Source organism: Colobus angolensis, unplaced genomic scaffold (assembly GCF_000951035.1).
Source record: "Colobus angolensis palliatus isolate OR3802 unplaced genomic scaffold, Cang.pa_1.0 Scaffold324, whole genome shotgun sequence".
NCBI classification, from domain to species: domain Eukaryota; kingdom Metazoa; phylum Chordata; class Mammalia; order Primates; family Cercopithecidae; genus Colobus; species Colobus angolensis.
Window position 1 is genome coordinate 2,857,017 of NW_012116533.1, and position 18,617 is coordinate 2,875,633.

At 38.6% G+C, this 18,617-nt stretch overlaps 1 protein-coding gene across 4 annotated transcripts in view; it reads left to right on the plus strand.

Annotated features, from left to right (window-relative positions):
• The window catches only part of PAK3 (p21 protein (Cdc42/Rac)-activated kinase 3), a 285,967-nt gene extending 267,751 nt beyond the window's left edge, over nucleotides 1-18,216 (plus strand). For all 4 annotated transcript variants that reach the window (XM_011951690.1, XM_011951689.1, XM_011951688.1 and 1 more), the window contains 2 exons: nucleotides 13,713-13,850; nucleotides 17,619-18,216. In XM_011951690.1, the coding sequence (XP_011807080.1) occupies nucleotides 13,713-13,850; nucleotides 17,619-17,708 (228 nt within the window). In that variant the 3' untranslated portion in view covers nucleotides 17,709-18,216. The remainder of the gene's footprint in view (nucleotides 1-13,712; nucleotides 13,851-17,618) is intronic.
• Nucleotides 18,217-18,617: the final 401 nt, after the last annotated feature.

An 18,617-nucleotide genomic window follows, 5' to 3' on the forward strand; every position in this document is an offset into this window, starting at 1 on the left:
GAAAAGGTCAAATATCAATGTGGCAAGCCCTTTATAGAACACTGTCAAACCTGGACAACAATTCGTCATCACCCTTCTTTGAACATGGTTGTCCAACCAAAAAATAACACTATCATTCTACTCATATTTATCCATTTTGTCTAAACATTTATGAGTAATACTATAAAAGCCTAATTGAAATCCTGATGTGCTTTATGTCATTCTCTGATTTACCAGTCCAGTAGCACTATCCAAAAAGAAATGACATTAGTTCAGCATATGCCTCCATGATATGCTATTTTCTTTTGCAATTTTGTTTCTTCTGAAAATGGAGTTCATCATTAAAATGGTCTAGCTGCTGACTGAGTAGCTAGCATATATTGGTGCATAATAAACCCATCAGTCTGACTACTCATGATTAGGAGTGCATTACCCATATGGCAAGGGAGAAAGGAGGACAGAAATCTATATTCAGACCTCTTATCTACACTAGTAGGCTTACCACTTCCTTTTCCTGCACTTAAAGCACTACAGAAATGTTAGTTGTTCTTATTTCTACTTGTAGGAACAATAAAATTATAGTTGGCTTGTATGGCTAGAGAAGAGAGTTAAGCAGAATAAGAGAATCTCTAGTAATTGAAAAGCAACTAAAGGCTAAACTGTTTCTAGATCCCTCCAAGCACTGGGACTTTGCTGTGGATCGGAATGTCTGGGTTTGATGGCGTGTGCTCATTTGGAATTAAAGTGAGACATAAACTTCCTGAGTGCCAGAGAAGCAAGCATACTTTGCTAGCACTCAGTCAATATTGTTTTGAATGTATTTCAGGAAGAGCTGGGAGCATTCCCTTCATTTTCCATAAGCCATGATGGAACAACAAGGTTTATTGATGGTTTGTTGACACTCCTCCTATTTTGAGTGTAAATCTATGCCTAAAAGGAGGGGGAAGTTGGGATCACTACAACTAAAATAATTACAGAAGAATAACAGGGTTTCTTTTTAATCAGAAAAAAAAAATATTGCCTGTCAAAAGACAGACAGCTCTTAAGAATCATTGGTTGTCAGGAATTCAGTGTAGGAAAATGGGACTTAGCCATAGGAAAGCTGCAAGTCTCATTTAGAATGTAACTCAGAAGCAGACAGCTCAAACTGGTGAATTATGACCCAGAAAACAGCCAAAGGAGAAACTGATTCCATAGCAAACTAAAATCCACCAAGAGAAAATTAGAGAAAGAAAGTTTATGCTACTATTATGTTATAATTTCTCAGAATCCTTATAGCATGGCTTGGGAGTAAAACAAGGATGCGTATGCTGACTGCCCTAATAGGTACCATACGTATAACTAAGTAGCTAAGTCCCTCCAGATCAAAGTTAATGCTAAAGAGACAAATCATGGAGTGTAATGATAGACATTTGCACACTGAAACACCCGTGCACATGTTTTATCCTATGGCTTTTGAAATCTGTGTTTTTGCCAATGAGGAATTACTTTACCAAGAAAGTTGGAGTTTTCTTAATAATTAAGATTATTTCTGACCTGTATTGCCATTTTGATTGATACCTTTTCCAACCAGGTTGCAACATCATTGTAGAAAACCCTTTGCATTCTAATAAAACAGTAAGTACTCTGAGGTGTCTTAGATAAAACGTTCTGCAGAGAAGTTAAATCAATTAAGGCAGCGTAAGCATTGTAGCTGGGAGAGCCAGAGTTCTAACATTATCCCAATAATCAAACTGACCTTTCTGTTATAACTCTTTTCTTTCCTTTCTTTTGCTTTAGTTTTCTTTTCTTCTTTCCTTCGCTTTGTTTTTTTGTAAAGAATTACCCTCATGCTCAGATGGCAAAGTTCATCAGCATTTTTTTTTTTTTTTAAATCTAAGAGGGGCCAATGACTGTGAGAGATCTAGACAAGGAACTTTCTAGTGCCTCTACCAACTCTTTACATTATGCAAGTTAAAGAATGAATTGTATTCTGAAGTCTGTCAGTCAGGAACTCCATAACTTTGTACAGGTTTCTTCTTGCTGAGCCTACATTTCCTTGTTGCTTCAAAAGAATGGAATTTCACTAGATTATTGTTTACCAGTAGGCTCCACAATGCCCTAGAATACCATAGAGTTCCTTGCGGGTATTGAAGGAGCCAAGAGGGAGGTCACCAGGGTAGGGCTCTTGGTTCCACCAGAATAGTTCGTTTTTAATTACTTTTCTGCCTTGCGCCATCACATGAGATTTACTTAAATAAGACTAAAAACTCATGAGTCCCTTACTCTGATTCTGTGTCCTTTAGCTGTACATAGGCTACAGCCTTCCCCAACTCTGCCAAAAGGGCCATGGTTTGTGTGTTGTCTCTATGAGTACTTTCAGAAGAGTGGTATTCAGAAAGCAGCTTGAAGACATTTATTTCATCATCTCTGGACTAAATCTGTATCCCACAGAATGGAAAAATCCTCCTTTTCCAACCAAGCAAAGACACTTGATCATGATGTGAAACATACTGTATATGAGACTTGGTAACCTCATTCTGATAATAATCTTGGGAAGAAGCCAGTGAAGAACACTACAGTAATAAAGCTATTGCAGGGACACAAGGTTCCTCACTCTGGAGTATTATTAAAAGAATTGTATATTATTATGTACGGACCTGTTCAGCTGATTAACTGCATATAAAAATAGAAGTTGAAATCAGTTTATGTGAGTAGTAATGCATGTTTCACAGATCACATCACAGTCAGCCTGTTTGAATCCTAATATGGTAATTTGGAAAAGCCCAAAAGAATTAGAGTGCTAGTCCCTTCTTGCACTAATATTCTGAAATGAAATATGAACAAAAGTATAATGTTACATATTACCTTAGGACTAGAAATTTGTTGTGTGTTAAAGAGAAAATGGGAGGTGAGGAAGTTGACATACCAAGTATATACATTATTTTGAGAATTTTTATGGGAAAAGGACCAGGAGCAATGGAGCAGTCACAGAATGGGACCTAGGATTCAGGTCCCCTTGGTCTCCCAGATTTTCTAGCCCTTATCTATCTTCATTTCTCTTTGTCCTCATTCCACCAGCAATATTCTCCTCCCATTGTCTTTTGGCCCCTGTTTTTGCCCTCATTTTTCGTTTTGCTTCCTCTGCTTCTCACAGTTTCTTGCCTCTACCTTTTGCACCATTTTGCTTTTCTTCCTTTCCTAGCTCTGTACCTACCCACATCCCTACTTCCAAATGCCCTATAGTTCCAAACCTTGGGTACTGCTTTGAGTGTCCAAGGTTGCTTCATAAGCACAAGTAGCCTCCTCTGCAATTCTTAGCAAGCATTATTAGTTCTGAGAATGAGCACACATATTGTCGGAGTTACCTGTAATTTATTTTACGGCATTGGTCAGTCCTTTGTGCTTCAAAGGAGCACATTTAGGCTAGGCTAACACCCAGTGAGTCAGCCCTACCTAATTATCTTTTACTGTAAACCTATAAGGGGATAGATCTGTAATCGGTTCATTTTAAATAGCCTTTTAAGGATTAAACAACAAAACAACAACAACAAATGTCCCTCATAATTTGGTGACCAATGAGAACTTCTATGTAAGACAAGCAGGAAGTTAAATTAGACCAGATTGCTCATTCAGCTATCACACTGAAATGTTGGGTTGAGTAAGCCCAAGTATGGAATACAATGTTCATTATAATGTGATGATTTCTTTTTGCATATTTGGCTCCCATTACTCTCTTCTAAGAAAGACATGGCAGACACTTTCATGATATCCATAAACACATCAGAGGCAGCAATATCTTCTGGCTTTTAAACTGAAATCCCAGGTCACGAGTAAACTAAGTCATAAGGTGTTAAGTCACTTGTTGGCAAATATCACTCATAAAATACTCAAAGTTAGTTGGAAATTCTAAAATGACAGAAGAATCAGATTAGGAGTCAGTTGCAGGCAACAACCAGCTGCATATAAACCTTCAATATAGATAGACAGATATATGTATACATATATGTGTGTGTATATATATACACATATATATGTGTGTATATATACATATCATATTTACATATATATGCATGTATATATACATACTTATATGTGTGTGTATACATATATGTGTGTGTATATATGCACATATACATATACACATACACACACACATATATATTATGTGTGTGTATACATATATGTGTGTGTGTATATATACACATATACATATACACATACACACACACACATATATATATACACACACACAGTTGACCCTCTGATCCACGGGTGTGAAATCCATGGATTCAACCAACCACAAATCAAAAGTATTTTTTAAAATGATGGCTCCATTGTACTAAACATGTACAGACTTTTTCTTGTAGTTATTCCCAAAACAATGCAGTATGATGACTACAGTCATGGGCTGCGTAACAATGTTTTGGTTAATGATGGACTGAATATACAGTGGTGGTCTCATAAGATTATAATGGAGCTGAAAAATTTCTGTCATCTAGTGATGTCATAATGTCCTAATTCAATGCATTACTCACGTGTTTGTAGTGATGAGGGTATAAACAAACCTACTCCTCAAGAAGAGCCTCAGGCAGTTCCTTCAGGAGGTAATTTGCAAGCAAGGTATTGTTATCCTAGGAGGTGACAGCTCCATGCAAGTTATTGCCCCTAAAGCCATTCCACTTGGACAAGATATGGAGAGGGGACAACAGTGATATTGATAATCCTGACCCTGTCTCAGCCTAGGCTAATCTGTCTTTGTTTCTTAGTTTTTGGGAAGGTTTTGTTTTGAGACAGAGTCTCACTTTGTTGCCCAGGCTGGAGTGCAGTTGTGCCATCTCGGCTCACTGCAACCTCTGCCCCCCGGGTTCAAGCGATTCTCATGTCCCAGCCTCCCGAGTAGCTGAGATTGCAGGTGCCTGCCACCACACTCAGCTAATTTTTGTATTTGTAGTAAAGACGAGGTTTCACCGTGTTGCCCAGGCTGGTCTCGAACTCCTGACCTCAGGTGATCCGCCCACCTCAGCTCCCAAAGTGCTGGGATGACAGGCGTGAACCACCATGCCCAGCCTGTTTGTGTTTTAGTTTTTAACAAAAAAGTTTAAAATGAAAAAAGGAAAACAGTTTTAAGGTAGGAAATGTTTAGAGTTTATAGGATAAGGATATTTAAAAGAAAATATTTTTGTACAGCTGTACAATGTGTTTTAAACTGTTATGAAGGAGTCAAAAATTGAAAAAAATAAGTTTATAAATTTAAAAAGTTACAGCAAGCTAAAGTTAATTTATTATCAAAGAAAAAAATTTTAAATAAATTTAGTATAGCCTAAGTGTACAGTATTTATAAAGCCTATAGCCGTGTATAGTAATGTCCTAGGCTTTCACATTCACTCACTAGTCACTCAGTGACTCACCCTGAGCAACTTCTAGTCCTGGAAGTTCCATTCATAGTGAGTGCCCTACACAGGTGTACCAATTTTTATCTTTTATAACATATTTTTACTGTACTTTTTGTATTTTTCGATACACAAAGACTTACTCAAACACACTGCACTAGTCACCTACAGTATTCAGTACAATCACATGCTGTACAGATTTACAACCTAGGAGCAATAGGTTGTACCATATAGCCTAGGTGTGTAGTAGGCTATTCAATCTAGGTTTGTGTAAGTACACTCTATGATGTTCACAAAACGACGAAATTGCCTAATGATGCATTTCTCAGAATGTATTCCCCATTGTTAAGCAATACATGACTGTATTTACGTGGCATTTACATTGTATTAGGTATCATAAAAAATCCAGAGATGATTTAAAGTATAGGGGAGGCTGTGCCTAGGTTTTATATGAGGAACTTGAGCATCCATAGATGTTGGTATCTAAAGGAGTTCCTGGAACCAATCCCCCGTAGATACCGAGGTGTGACTTGTGTGTGTGTGTGTGTGTATACTAGACACTGGGCAATATACAATACTGTATGAAGCCCCTCTACCTCTCTGAGTGGGTACCTGCCCTTTGTTCCCCATTTCCAAACAGGTAGAGAATGATTGACCTCAAGAGGACCCATTTCCTCTGTAGAGGCAGAGGTGGATCAATTAAACCAGTAGTTTATACACAGTGTGCTTCACTCCTTGAAGAGCCCTTGTCTGCTTTTTCTAGGAGCACTCCCATCCCAGAGACTGGGAACAGTGAGACGTGGTATTGTGCAGTGGTCAAGAGCATGAACTCTGGATTCATACTCCCTGGATTCAAATACTAGTTTTGTGACATTGGGCAAGTTCTTCTTCTTATCTCCACAAGCCTCAGTTTCTTCTCAATTGGAGATCAAAATAGAATTTATTATAAACACTCTAAAATAAACTTCAGGGTTTATTTGTGAATTGCACAAGCTAATAATAATCATTCAGTAAAAGTTATCTATTAATACTTCCCATGGATATAATATTTGTACAGATATCAAGATATCAATGAATAGCCCTCTTACTCTTATAGTTAAGTTGCATTGTGTGTTAAGTCGACTTTTAGAGCTGGACTGGAGCCCTCTCACCATACATAATATGATTTCCATGGTAAAATGTGTTTTGCGTCTCAAATACTCAGCCTACAAAGAAATGTTTGTACAGAACCCTATCCTCTTTGTAAAGTGAGTCTTTATATTGGTACTGGGGCTCCTCATGGTTGCTAACATGTTTTCATAGTCCCCTGGTTTGTTTTCTAATTTCTTAACTTAAACTTTATAAACTGTTGTAATGAACTGAAGTCACAAACTAAAGCTTTTTAATTAAGTGGTTAGTCCTGTTGCAAAACTGCCTTAATAACAGTTTATTGAGTACATATGGATTGTGTGGGGACTTCTTTGGAGAAATGTGGTAACTTCTATGATAACTGCTTTGATCTTTTTTAATTGAGGAAATTGTTAATATAGTAAACTGAATTATCACTTAAACTTAAAGTTTTCTCTTAGTACTTAGGTAAATTCAGTTGCACATCAGTGTCAGTGAAAACTTTGATGTTTGTGTGTTATTACCAAGATATTTAGAGTTATTATGAAGAATTAGAGAACATCGGAAACTTCTAGGTAATATGTATATCACAAGGAAGAAATCCACCATTTTTCTGGCCAAAGGTTGTATTTCTAACATTATAAATAAGGTCCGTAGGTTATGGGGCCTATATTGCCTCACCTTAGGAAGAAAACAGATCTTGTTAAATGATCTAACAGATTAATCAATAGTACCTTTTCTGTTCAAGAACAGTCAGAGAAAATAAGTTTCTGAACTATGTTTCAAGTTCCAGAGAACATTTGTTTTCTTCCCTTTCTCTATAGGTCTTTCTGCATTGGCCATGTTTTAGTCATCTTTTTCCAGTTTTCCCTCCCTTTGATGATGACATCCCCTTACATATGCTATTCATACAGCTCTCTTCCTTCTCCCACACTGAACGGTGCATCAGAAGTTATTATATGCCAGGCCCATTCAGCTCAGAAAAGGTGCCATTTTTCATTTTCTGCATATCTTCTTAGACTTTAATAGGTCACTTTTAGGTTCTGAGCTTTAATATTTATGTATATAAGTCTGTTATAGTCTCAGCTCAGTTAAATTTATACATTTTGGCTATTTCGTTCAGCAACAAAAACATTTATTGAGCACGTATTTTGAGCAAGTTGTCACAAAATCCACGGTTGGTTATAACACAGCTCCTACCTTCCATGGGCTCACAATCTAGGAAGGAAGACAGACCTGTAAACAAATAACAAGTGCTCATACATAATACAATGTAAAAATAGACATATAAACGTGTGCTATTAGAGTTCAAAGAAGGAAATGGCTAACTCCATCTGCCGGGTGACCATGGAACTATCCTGGTTTGCTTGAGATTGAGGGACACAAAACCTCAAATACCAAAACCCAGGATAGTCCCCAGAAAACCAGAGTGGTTGGTCACCATGTTTACCTACCTGGGAGAGATGGAGAAGACTTTAAAGAAGAGATGGCATTTTAACCAGTGCTTGAAAAGCAAGTTTATCAGGTACTTAAGGGAAATGAGGATAGCATTTTAGGCAGCAATGAAAGGCATTTCCTTTTCAGGGAATGATGAACAAATTGGTGTGAGTAGCATGTGAGCTTCAGCCAGTGTGTATGTGTGTGGCGGGGCAGGAGAGGAGTTGGGAGAAGCGCCCTAGGGTGAGAAGAGTACAGATGGAAACTGGAACTGGAAAGGTGGGCAGGGGGCAAATCATACAGGACAGCCTAAGGAATCTTTATTATGTCCTGTGAATCGGTGTTTTTCAAACAACAATAATGAGCCTCTGATTCCAGTGAATCCTTGCTTGGAAGCACAAATAAATGGAGAAAAACACACAAATTTTCTGATTGAAAAGGGTTTGTGGGCTGGAAGCAGTGGCTTATGACCTGCACTTTGGGATGCCAAGGCAGGTGGATCACAAAGTCAGGAGATCAAGACCATCCTGGCCAACAAGGTGAAACCCCATCTTTACTAAAAATACAAAAATTAGCTGGGTGTGGTGGTGGGCACCTGTAATCCCAGCTACTCGGGAGGCTGAGGCAGGAGAATCGCTTGAACTCAGGAGGTGGAGATTGCAGTGAGCCATGATCGTACCACTACACTCCAGCCTGGCAAGAGAGCAAGACTCTGTCAAAAAAAAAAGAAAAAGAAAAAAAAAAGGAAAAGGAAAAAGAAAATGTATGTTGGGGAGAGTCTTAGAATCTCTCCTCCTCTCTCTCTCCCTCTTCTTTTCCCTCTTAACTGCTCTTAGGAATTTTGGGGAGCACAGTTTGAAAACCACATCTGTGGACCATGGGGAGTGACAAAATATTTTAAAGCAGGAAGTGAATGACATGAGGAGACCTGTGATGAGATAAGATTGTTAAGGAGGATGGACGGAAGAATAAAAAGGCTTGAATAATGGAAAAACGGTTAGGAGGTTATCATAACCTTGGAATCATCTGAAAGAAGCCTGACTTTAAGCAAAGACAATAGGGATAGAGAGAAGTGGATGGGTATGAAAGACATTTCTAAAGGTTGCATTAACAGAACCTGGTGGACTATTTATAGTAAGGGTGGGGAGAGGGGAAGATTGCTGGGTGAGGAAGAAGCGGGGAAAGATGATTATATGGTTTCTTACTTAACATTAGAAGCAACCAACTACTATATGGGAAATCTCTAGTCTAATTTCTAATAACCACTTTATTTTCTTTGAGTTTTCATTAGCTCAGATAAAACCAACATGTTATCACTCATGCCTAGAACAATTGTCCTTAATCTTTCTTCATCTAATACTTGACTTTGCTAGTAAAACCCTTTTTGTTGTCATTGTTGTGTTGGCTACAACTGTATTTGTCTCTCATTAGCAGGGTAGTGGAGAGCAATTTTCTTTTTTTTACTAAGAGAGTCCTCAGCTTACTCACAGGATGTGTTCCAAAAGCACATTTTTAAGTTAATTATTTGGACCTCGGAGTGCATTTTCCCATAGAAGTGGCATTATACATAGTGATTAAGTTCCCAGGGCAGTCCACAAAAGCCAGTTTAGCCCATATATAACTGAAAGTGTGGATTTTTGCAATGGAAATTAGTTTGAAATAATACTGTTGCAATTAAAATGAAAACAATAGTTGCAAAAGAAATATTCTGGGTTTTTGTTTCCCTCAAAGGGTAGGGCTTGATGAAAAGCAGGTTTAATCCTAGGAAGACAAAGAGAAATAGATGGGGATTTTTGTGTAAATTGGACACTGCAGCTTTTTAACTGTATTTCTAAATAATGTTTTGGAGTTTTTAAAATAATAAAAGCAACTGTGTTCATTGTAGAAAATTTGGAAAATTAAAAAATGTATTTCAAAAATTAAGTCACCAACAATCCTACCATCCAGAAAGGACCAGTGTTCACAAATTGGTGCATTTCAGCCTTTTTCTTACTTCATGCATTTTTTTTTTTTTTTTTTTTTTTTTGACGGAGTCTCGCTCTGTCGCCCAGGCTGGAGTGCAGTGGCCGGATTTCAGCTCACTGCAAACTCCGCCTCCCGGGTTCACGCCATTCCCCTGCCTCAGCCTCCCGAGTAGCTGGGACTACAGGCGCCTGCCACCTCGTCCGGCTAGTTTTTTGTATTTTTTAGTAGAGACGGGGTTTCACTGTGTTAGCCAGGATGGTCTCGATCTCCTGACCTCGTGATCCGCCCATCTCGGCCTCCCAAAGTGCTGGGATTACAGGCTTGAGCCACCGCGCCCGGCCCCTACTGCATGCATTTTTAAATCAGTTCACCAATAGTAATTATGGTGCATCGACATGATGAACTATTATGCAGCTCTTAAAATGATATTTATGAGGAATTTTTAAAACATCAAAAAATATTTATGATATAGTGTTGAGCAAAAGGCAGTCTTGCATTTGATACCTTGTTTAGGGATGAGGGAGTATAAGCAGATCAACACTAATCAACCAGGGCAGGAGTCTGCTGTTAGACCACCAATCAAAACCTCCTACCCACCCCCTAACAAACCCACCCCCTATCAGACCCACCCCCTAACAAGAACTACAGCCAGACCTTTTTGTCGAAGTTCTGAGGAGGACATAACGGTTCTCTGAAGTACTGTAGAGGTTCGTAGCACTGGCTCTTCATTACTTCAGATTTTCCTTCAAATTACAGGGCTTTCTTCTCCCTTGATGTACTATTTCACTAACACTACTCAGGCCTAACAACTATGATTAAGGTCATTTTTTTGGATTCATAAATGGAATGGAAAAAGGGCCAAGTATTTCCTTAGGTAATTATGCATAGATTGAAGAGAGATGAGAAGGACTCAGGTAGAGAAGATGTGTATGTACTTTTAAGGAAGAAAATTATGTGGAATAGAATGTATTAAGCTAAGAATGGTGAAAGTAAAGTGAGAAAATGAGACAGTATAGCATGAATACAGATCTACAGAGAGTGAAAATGAATCTGGGAAAGGAAGAAAGAGATGTGCTTGTTTAGGTCTGGGCTTGGCTACAGAGCAAGAAAAAAAGCAAGAACAGTGACTTTGGGAAAGTTGTAGCCAGCTGAAATAAAAGAGTTTTAGGAGGAGGCAGGGAATGCAATTTGTAGCAACTGATTTTCTTTTAATAAAGGAATAAAGATGTTTGGGAGGGCAGGTGCTTCAAGCACTAATCATCCAAGAACAAAAACAGTTTGAGCTTAATGGACTGTATCTGCTATGATTGTGCACTATTCGATTTTAGCCCAATCAGTGATTTTCTAAAAGCATCTCATCTCCTTTTAGTCAAAACTGGATTTGTCACTGACTTGTATTTTGGCATGGGAATCCTAATAGCTGCCATCTGCATTTCCTGTTCATCAATGGAGGTATTGAAAATTACAAAGGGATGAGAGTTGGGGGAAAGAAAGATGTACATTTCTTAGGGGTGAGGGATGTATTCACATGTGGGTTTTTTAGTACTGGGAGGAAAAGCCAAAAGTTTCCATGCACTGTAGAGAAGCATATGGCATTGTAGTTCTCACACATTGCTATGCAAGACAATCTCCTATGGAATTCTGTGGCTCTTACGTTTGGTGTACATATGATGCAGAGATTCTAAGTTATTATGTGTGAAGTGGGCTCCAGGTTCTCAGCCAGGGATTCTCATTGTTGGCTGTAAATTGGAATCACCTGGAGAGCTTAAAAATTTTGGCGCCTAGGTTCTGTTCCCAGAGGTTTTTACTTAATTTTTCTGGGAGTGAGCACTGAACATGGAGATTTTCTAACTCTCCCCAAGTGATTCTAATGTGCAGACAAGTCTGGGACCCTCTAGTTTAGCCCATTGCTTAAGTACTTGGGTGGATTAAACCAGTTGTTCTTAAAGTGTTATCCTGGAACCAGCAGCTTCAACATCAACAGGACACTAATACAAACGCAAATTCTTGGGCCCCTGCCCATATTTACTGAAACTCTTGGGGTGGCTCAGAAACCTGTGTTTTAACAAACCCTCTGGATGATTCTGATGCATGCTGTAAAGTTGACAGCCACTAGATTAAACGGTTGTTCCTGACCCTTTCTAAAGTACATCTGTGGGAGTTACTAAAAAGGAGAGATGTCTTCAAGAGCTGATGAAAACTGGCCTGCAAAAGGACTTTTATAGAAATACCTATAATAATAATAACAGAAGCTAGAGTAGAGAAAGGAGAAAGGGGATGATAATTTGCTGCAAAAGCCAGGGAAGTTCAGGAGGGAACATGTCTTCATAAGAGTTAGGGGGTTTGTTGCGTGGGCTGGTAAAACCCTGGCAGTACCTGCAGGCAAACTCCTACTTATTCTTCAATACCCTTTTAAAATGTCAGCCTCTTTCGTGAAGCTTTCTCTGAGCTCTGGTGTGAACTACTTCATCCTTGTATTTACTTAGTGCTTTCTAGTTTCCTCAATTAGCTCTTGGTCCGCTGTACAGTAGCTCTCTATATATGTCTCTCTCCCTCACTAAATTGCATGATTCTTCAAAGCAAGATCACTGTCTTATTCATCCTTAGCTCTCCAGTGTCTAATAAACTATCTGGTACATACTAAATGCTCTTGAATTGTTTGCTGAGAGGAGGCGATAGTAATGGCCAGCTTTCTTGTATCAAGAACCTTCAGCTGGGCACAGTGGCTCGCACCTGTAATCCCAGCACTTTGGGAGACCAAGGTGGGTGGATTATTTAAGTTCAGGAGTTCAAGACCAGCCTGGCCAACATGCTGAAACCCCCATCTCTACTAACATGGTGACGCATGACTGTAATCCCAGCTACTGCAGAGGCTGAGGTGGGAGAATCACTTGAACCCAGGAGGTGGAGGTTGCAGTGAACTGAAATCATGCCACTGCACTCCAGCCTGGGCAACAGAGCAAGACTCCGTCTCAAAAAAAAAATATATATATATATGGGTTTACTTTTGTGAATTAATCATAGTCCTGAGTTTAGCTCTCTGATTGGAAGACTAGAGACCTTGATTCTCTCAGGACATCATGACTTGACGTCTCTTAGTGGTGGCCTTATACTACAAAGCTCTCAGAGAAATATACAATTATTAGCAACTTATTTTACCATGATAATTGTCAGGTGTCAAGACTACTATTGTCAATTTTTCTCATATTTCCTCTCATTGTAGGTGTACCTTCATGAGAAATCTAATTAAAATCAATAAGGATACAGCTGCTACAGGGTAAAAGTATTTGAGTTCTTGGGCCCCACAGCTTGCCTCTCTCATCCAGACACTGGCATCTTCTGGTTCCTTGTACTTTCCTAATTCTGTAATGTACTCTCTTCATTCCACATCTATTCACAAACATTCTTCAAGCAAGATAAGCACTTAGTAAATCACAATTACCTTTCCATTGCACTTCCCCAAAGTTATACTCAGGTCAAAATGAATGGATGTATGTGTATTCCCCAAGTCTTTAGATAAATAGATTTACAGGCAATCCTTTGGTTTAATTTTCTAGGTACTTAATCACATATTCATTATATGTGGATTTTTACTGGCTTAATTCTCGGAGGACAACAATATAACCTTATTTTTAAGTTTTTGGAGGTAGGACACTTTACTGTCACCTCAGTTACTGCCAACATTAATCATTTCTAAATGTTACAGAAGCTTTGAAAGATATGTGTCATTCTCTAAAGTGGAATTATTAAGACCCAGAATGTAAACCAGAAGAAACTGGATTTTTGCCTTCTGTGCCAACCCATGATTTTAATATGTATGTGCCGAATGTATTTTTCTATTTTTTTCTACAGGCATTGTATCTGATAGCCACTAATGGAACCCCAGAGCTCCAGAATCCTGAGAGACTGTCGGCTGTATTCCGTGACTTTTTAAATCGCTGTCTTGAGATGGATGTCGATAGGCGAGGATCTGCCAAGGAGCTTTTGCAGGTGAAAATAAAATAGGACAATTACAAAGAGAGGCATTATACTCAGCTTTTCCATCTCAATGTGTGACAGAGAGCTCTGTCAAGAGATGTCTAGAGTTAGGCTATTACCATTTTATTTTAGACCACAGGCACATAACTATAGGCATGCATCTAATACATGATTGATTGACATGTTGCCTTTCTTCTGAGAAGTTGGCAGTGTAATCTGTAATCTCTTTTGTTCTTCCTGGAGTCTTATTTTGCAAGGAAAAAAAAGCAATGTGACCCTCTGGTGTTGGTGTTTTGTTCTAAACTTTACTTGTGCCCCTGGATGTTGTATGCAGGTGCTCTTGGCCGGAGGTAATTCTCTACATAACTATGCAATTATTTCCATGGCATTTGCTACTCTAATGCTTTACTGGTCAAAGCCCCTTTGCTTGTGATGCCAATTGGCAGGCACCTGCTTGCCTGGGTGAGTACCATCCAGTGGTGAGTGCCTCTGTAACCATTTGTCCTTTTCATGGCTCTCAGGGATTAGTATATATGATGAGAAATAATACTTACCATGTACCAAATTCTTTCAATAAATTATTTCATTTTTATAACAACGCTATAGGGTAGGCATTATTATCCCATTTTATAGATGTAAAAGTTGAGGCTCACAGCTCTTGAATGGCAGAGCTGGGATATGAGCCCTGAATTGTCTGACTTTCTACCATACATCACACACAAACCAATTTAGATAAAAATATGTCTTTATTTGATAAAGCAGTACGTACCCAGGATGATACACATAGCTTCACTGCTGGGGAGTGTTTCTCAGGGACATGTATGAAGACATTTAACATCTAAGAACAATGACTGCTATTTTTCTTTGTGATTTTGAACACATAAGCCAATTAAACAGAAGGTGCAACACTTGGTTATACAGCACGTTAACCACAGATTGTCTGTTCTAGCCTACCCCCTGAAAGAAAAACCGGTTCCTGTTGTTTCTGAACTCCCTCCAGAGACAGAGCCACGCCCAGACAAAAAAATATCCCACCCTAACTCAAATCATACCTGGAATAGACCTTTTTGGAGAAACTGAAGAGACTACATCTTTTCTTTTCTGCTACCTGCAAGCATTTCACAGGTTATCATAAGGCCCTAAAATGTCAAATCTGCAATGGCGCTTTGTTAACCCTCTAATTAATCCAGCCTCAAATTACAGATGAAAGTCAACTTTTGAGTATATCACTTTTATATCTTTTTAGCCCTCCCACCACTCCACATGCACATTCTGATACACATTCCTCTTATGTTTTCTTGTAAAGATAATTGAAGATGTAAGTTATCTTCAATTGGCTATCCAGATAAATGTGACTATCTAGCTAAATAGATCATTAAATCAATTATCTAGTTAATTCATTCCCCAACAATTCTTTTATATGAACCAGTCAGATAACTGATACAAAACTGTATTTTGAGTCTAAATTGAATAGTTTATTGCGTCTTTTCATTTTATACATGTAAGCAACAGCCCGTATTTCTCTTTGAGTCCATGCAACTCCGTTCTCTGACTCTAGCCTATTATTGCCATTTCCAAGATTAGAAAGGGGAGAGATGCATGACATTCACCCCACTGGAAGGCTGGAGAAAAGACACAGGTCTTGAATATTTGTGTCTCTTTCTGTATGACCTAAGACAATTCTCTATCCATCAATTGATATTTATTGAGCAACTTCCGTTTGTAAAGCATAAGTGCAGTATACAAACCTATTAAAAGGCATGATTCCTCCATTTAAGACGTTCACAACCTTCTTGGGTACATGAAAATATAATGCAAAGCTGTTTAGAGACTCATTCAACCCAAAGAACTGTTGAAATAGTAAATGACATGGTTGATTAGAGAAATACTTCCGTAAGCTAGGGGTGATCAGAAAATGTCTGCAAACAGGAAAGAGGTCTGCTGGGCCTTAAAGAAGTGATCAGTTTTAGATAAGTTGAAGAAAATAAGGGAAGGGATTTCAAATGGAAGGAAGTGTTAGGGTTTAACCAAAGACATATGGGCAAGGTCTATAGGAACAGAACCTGGAAAGTGTGGCTGAAATAAAGAGTTCAAGTAAAGAAGCTGCAGGAGATAATCCTGTGGTGGGCCTTGAACACCAGGCTTAAGAGTTGGGGCTGTAGGCAGTGGGGAAACACCGAAGATATCTGAGGGACAGCATGATGACAACTTTGTTTAGGAAGATTAATCTGGTAGTATGTGGTAAGAATTAGCAACAGGAAAAAAATGGAGACAGGGAGACCAAAGAGGAGTTATGGTTTGGGATTAAGATGATTAGGACTGAATTAGAAAAAGCAAGAGATGGCCAGACGTGATTGCTCATGCCTATAATCCTAACACTTTGGAAGGCCGAGGCAGGTGGATCACTTGAGGTCAGGAGTTCGAGACCAGCCTGGTCAACATGGTGAAACACTGTTTCTACTAAAAATACAAAAATTAGTCAGGTGTAGTGGCATGCACCTGTGATCCTAGCTACTCAGGAGGCTGAGGCAGGAGAATCACTTGAACCTGGGAGGCGGAGGTTGCAGTGAGCTGAGACCGTGCCACTGCACTCCACCCTGGGCAACAGAGCGAGACTCCATCTCAAAAATAATAATAATAATAATAATAATAATATTAAGCAAGAGATAAATGTAAGAGACATTGAGAAGAGAGTACCCGGTAGCTTATTGCATTTAGAACATAAGAGGAAGACAAAAGTGACTTCAGGCTGTCAAGTCAATGGTAGCATTCAGCAAGAAGGCAAGTGATGGAAGACAGTATAATAGCTAACATTTCTTGACCCTATGTAACTTACAAGGGACTGCCACTTACCTCATTTAACCATTTTAATAAACAGAGATGAGGATTTAACCTAAGTGCTCTGACTCCAAAGCCCCTATAGCTTACATTACACAAGATTGCCCTGCTTGTGAGACCGTAACATAACTTTTTAAATGTTGAATTTAAGGTGACGGAAGAACATCCCATAGGAAATATCCAGCAGGAAAACTAGGACCAGAGTTCAGGAAAGAGATCAGGTCACACACTATGGATTTAGGAGTCATCTGCATAAAGCTGATGGTGGGTTGAAACCATGAAAGAGAATGAGATCTGTAAGAAATTAAATAAAAAAAAAGAAGATGATGGCAGCCAAGTTCTCATGAGTGGGAGGTAGGAGGAGGAAGTGAAACCAGGGAAGAAAATGGAGTTGGAATATTCAGTGCACATGCGCATGGAAGAGACCAAATATGGTAGAATGTCACAGGCTTCTAAGGCAAAAAATAAAAAAAAAATAAAAAAATTCAAAGAAGGAAGGAATATTCACTTTTATTAAGTACTGCAGAGGGGCCAAAAGAGAAATGGTAGAGGCACGGCTGTTGAGTTTAACAGTTAGTAAGCCATTGATTTCTGTATAAAGTTCTTTAGTAGTTAACTAAATACACTTTTTCCAAGCATGACAGCTTCTCTAGATAAATTTATCAGTTTAGGAAAATCAGAGAGTCAGACTGTTGCAAACACAGTGAGATTTTGCAAGATCCCTCAGAGTTTCTCACTCTGCCAGTCAGCTTCCAGAGGATTTCATGACATTGAAGTACAAAAGCATCTGAAGGACAAAAGCTGGCACTGTTTTTAATTAAATGATATTTAATTGGGTGTTCAAAATATATCTTAATTAAAAAGGGCTGCTTGAAAATGTAAAGTAGTGTACTTGTTGGAGGAAAGAATTCCAATAATTCCTCTTTTTCCTTCCTTTTACAGCACCCATTTTTAAAATTAGCCAAGCCTCTCTCCAGCCTGACTCCTCTGATTATCGCTGCAAAGGAAGCGATTAAGAACAGCAGCCGCTAAGACTGCAAGCCTTACACCTCACCATCTCCCTCATGAGTAAGACTGAAATAAAACTCTGCTGCAGGAAAGATGGAAGAAAAGACAGTCAAATGGGGTGGGGGTTCTTTACCTTTCAAATGAATAGAAACTTCTTATAAGCCTTTTTCCTACTCCCTCAGATTATGTAATTTATTTGTAAGCCTGAATCGCAGCCCAAACAGGGCAGCAATGTTGAAGTGACCATAAAGTGGTCACTTCCACCGTGAAGCGAAAGAGCCAGTAGTGAATCCCCTCATTTTGTGCATTCACTTTGAAGAAAAAGGTTTCTCAAAGATGCACACTCCCTCTTCATAGTGTTGTGTTTGTTTTTAAGTTAGAGAGTAGTCCCTCTTGCATTCAAACCTCCTTCAAAACTCCTTACCCAATGTGATGTTTTTCACTTGCATTGTCATTAGATGTCCAGAAAAAAAAAAAAGATGTCAAAATGTTTTTCTAAAAAAAAGAAAGCAAAAAAAGCAAGGCAAAAAAACAAAAACAAAAACAAAACAAAAATAGACAAACAAACAAAAAAATACCAGAGCAAGTACTGTGTGAACATGTGGAAGTCCATGCCCTAATAGAGTTGCAATTTTTTATTCTTCTTCTATAGTGGTGGCTTGGTTTGTGTACCTATTTTTCTGCATTTGTATTGGAAAAAATTTCTTTTAAGACATTTTCCAAAAGTGGAGAGGAATATGTGTGTTCAGGAAGGGCTTTTAAAAAAGTGTATATCTAAATAAAGCTCAAACGGTGAAATCCTGTCACATTTTCACAATGATGCTTAAAAGATAGTTGAATAAACCAGGTTGTTAATCTCCTTAATACCTGAAAGAGGACACACTGAAACTGTGACATCCTGCTAGGTGAGTTCTGGTTCTGAACCTAGGAAAT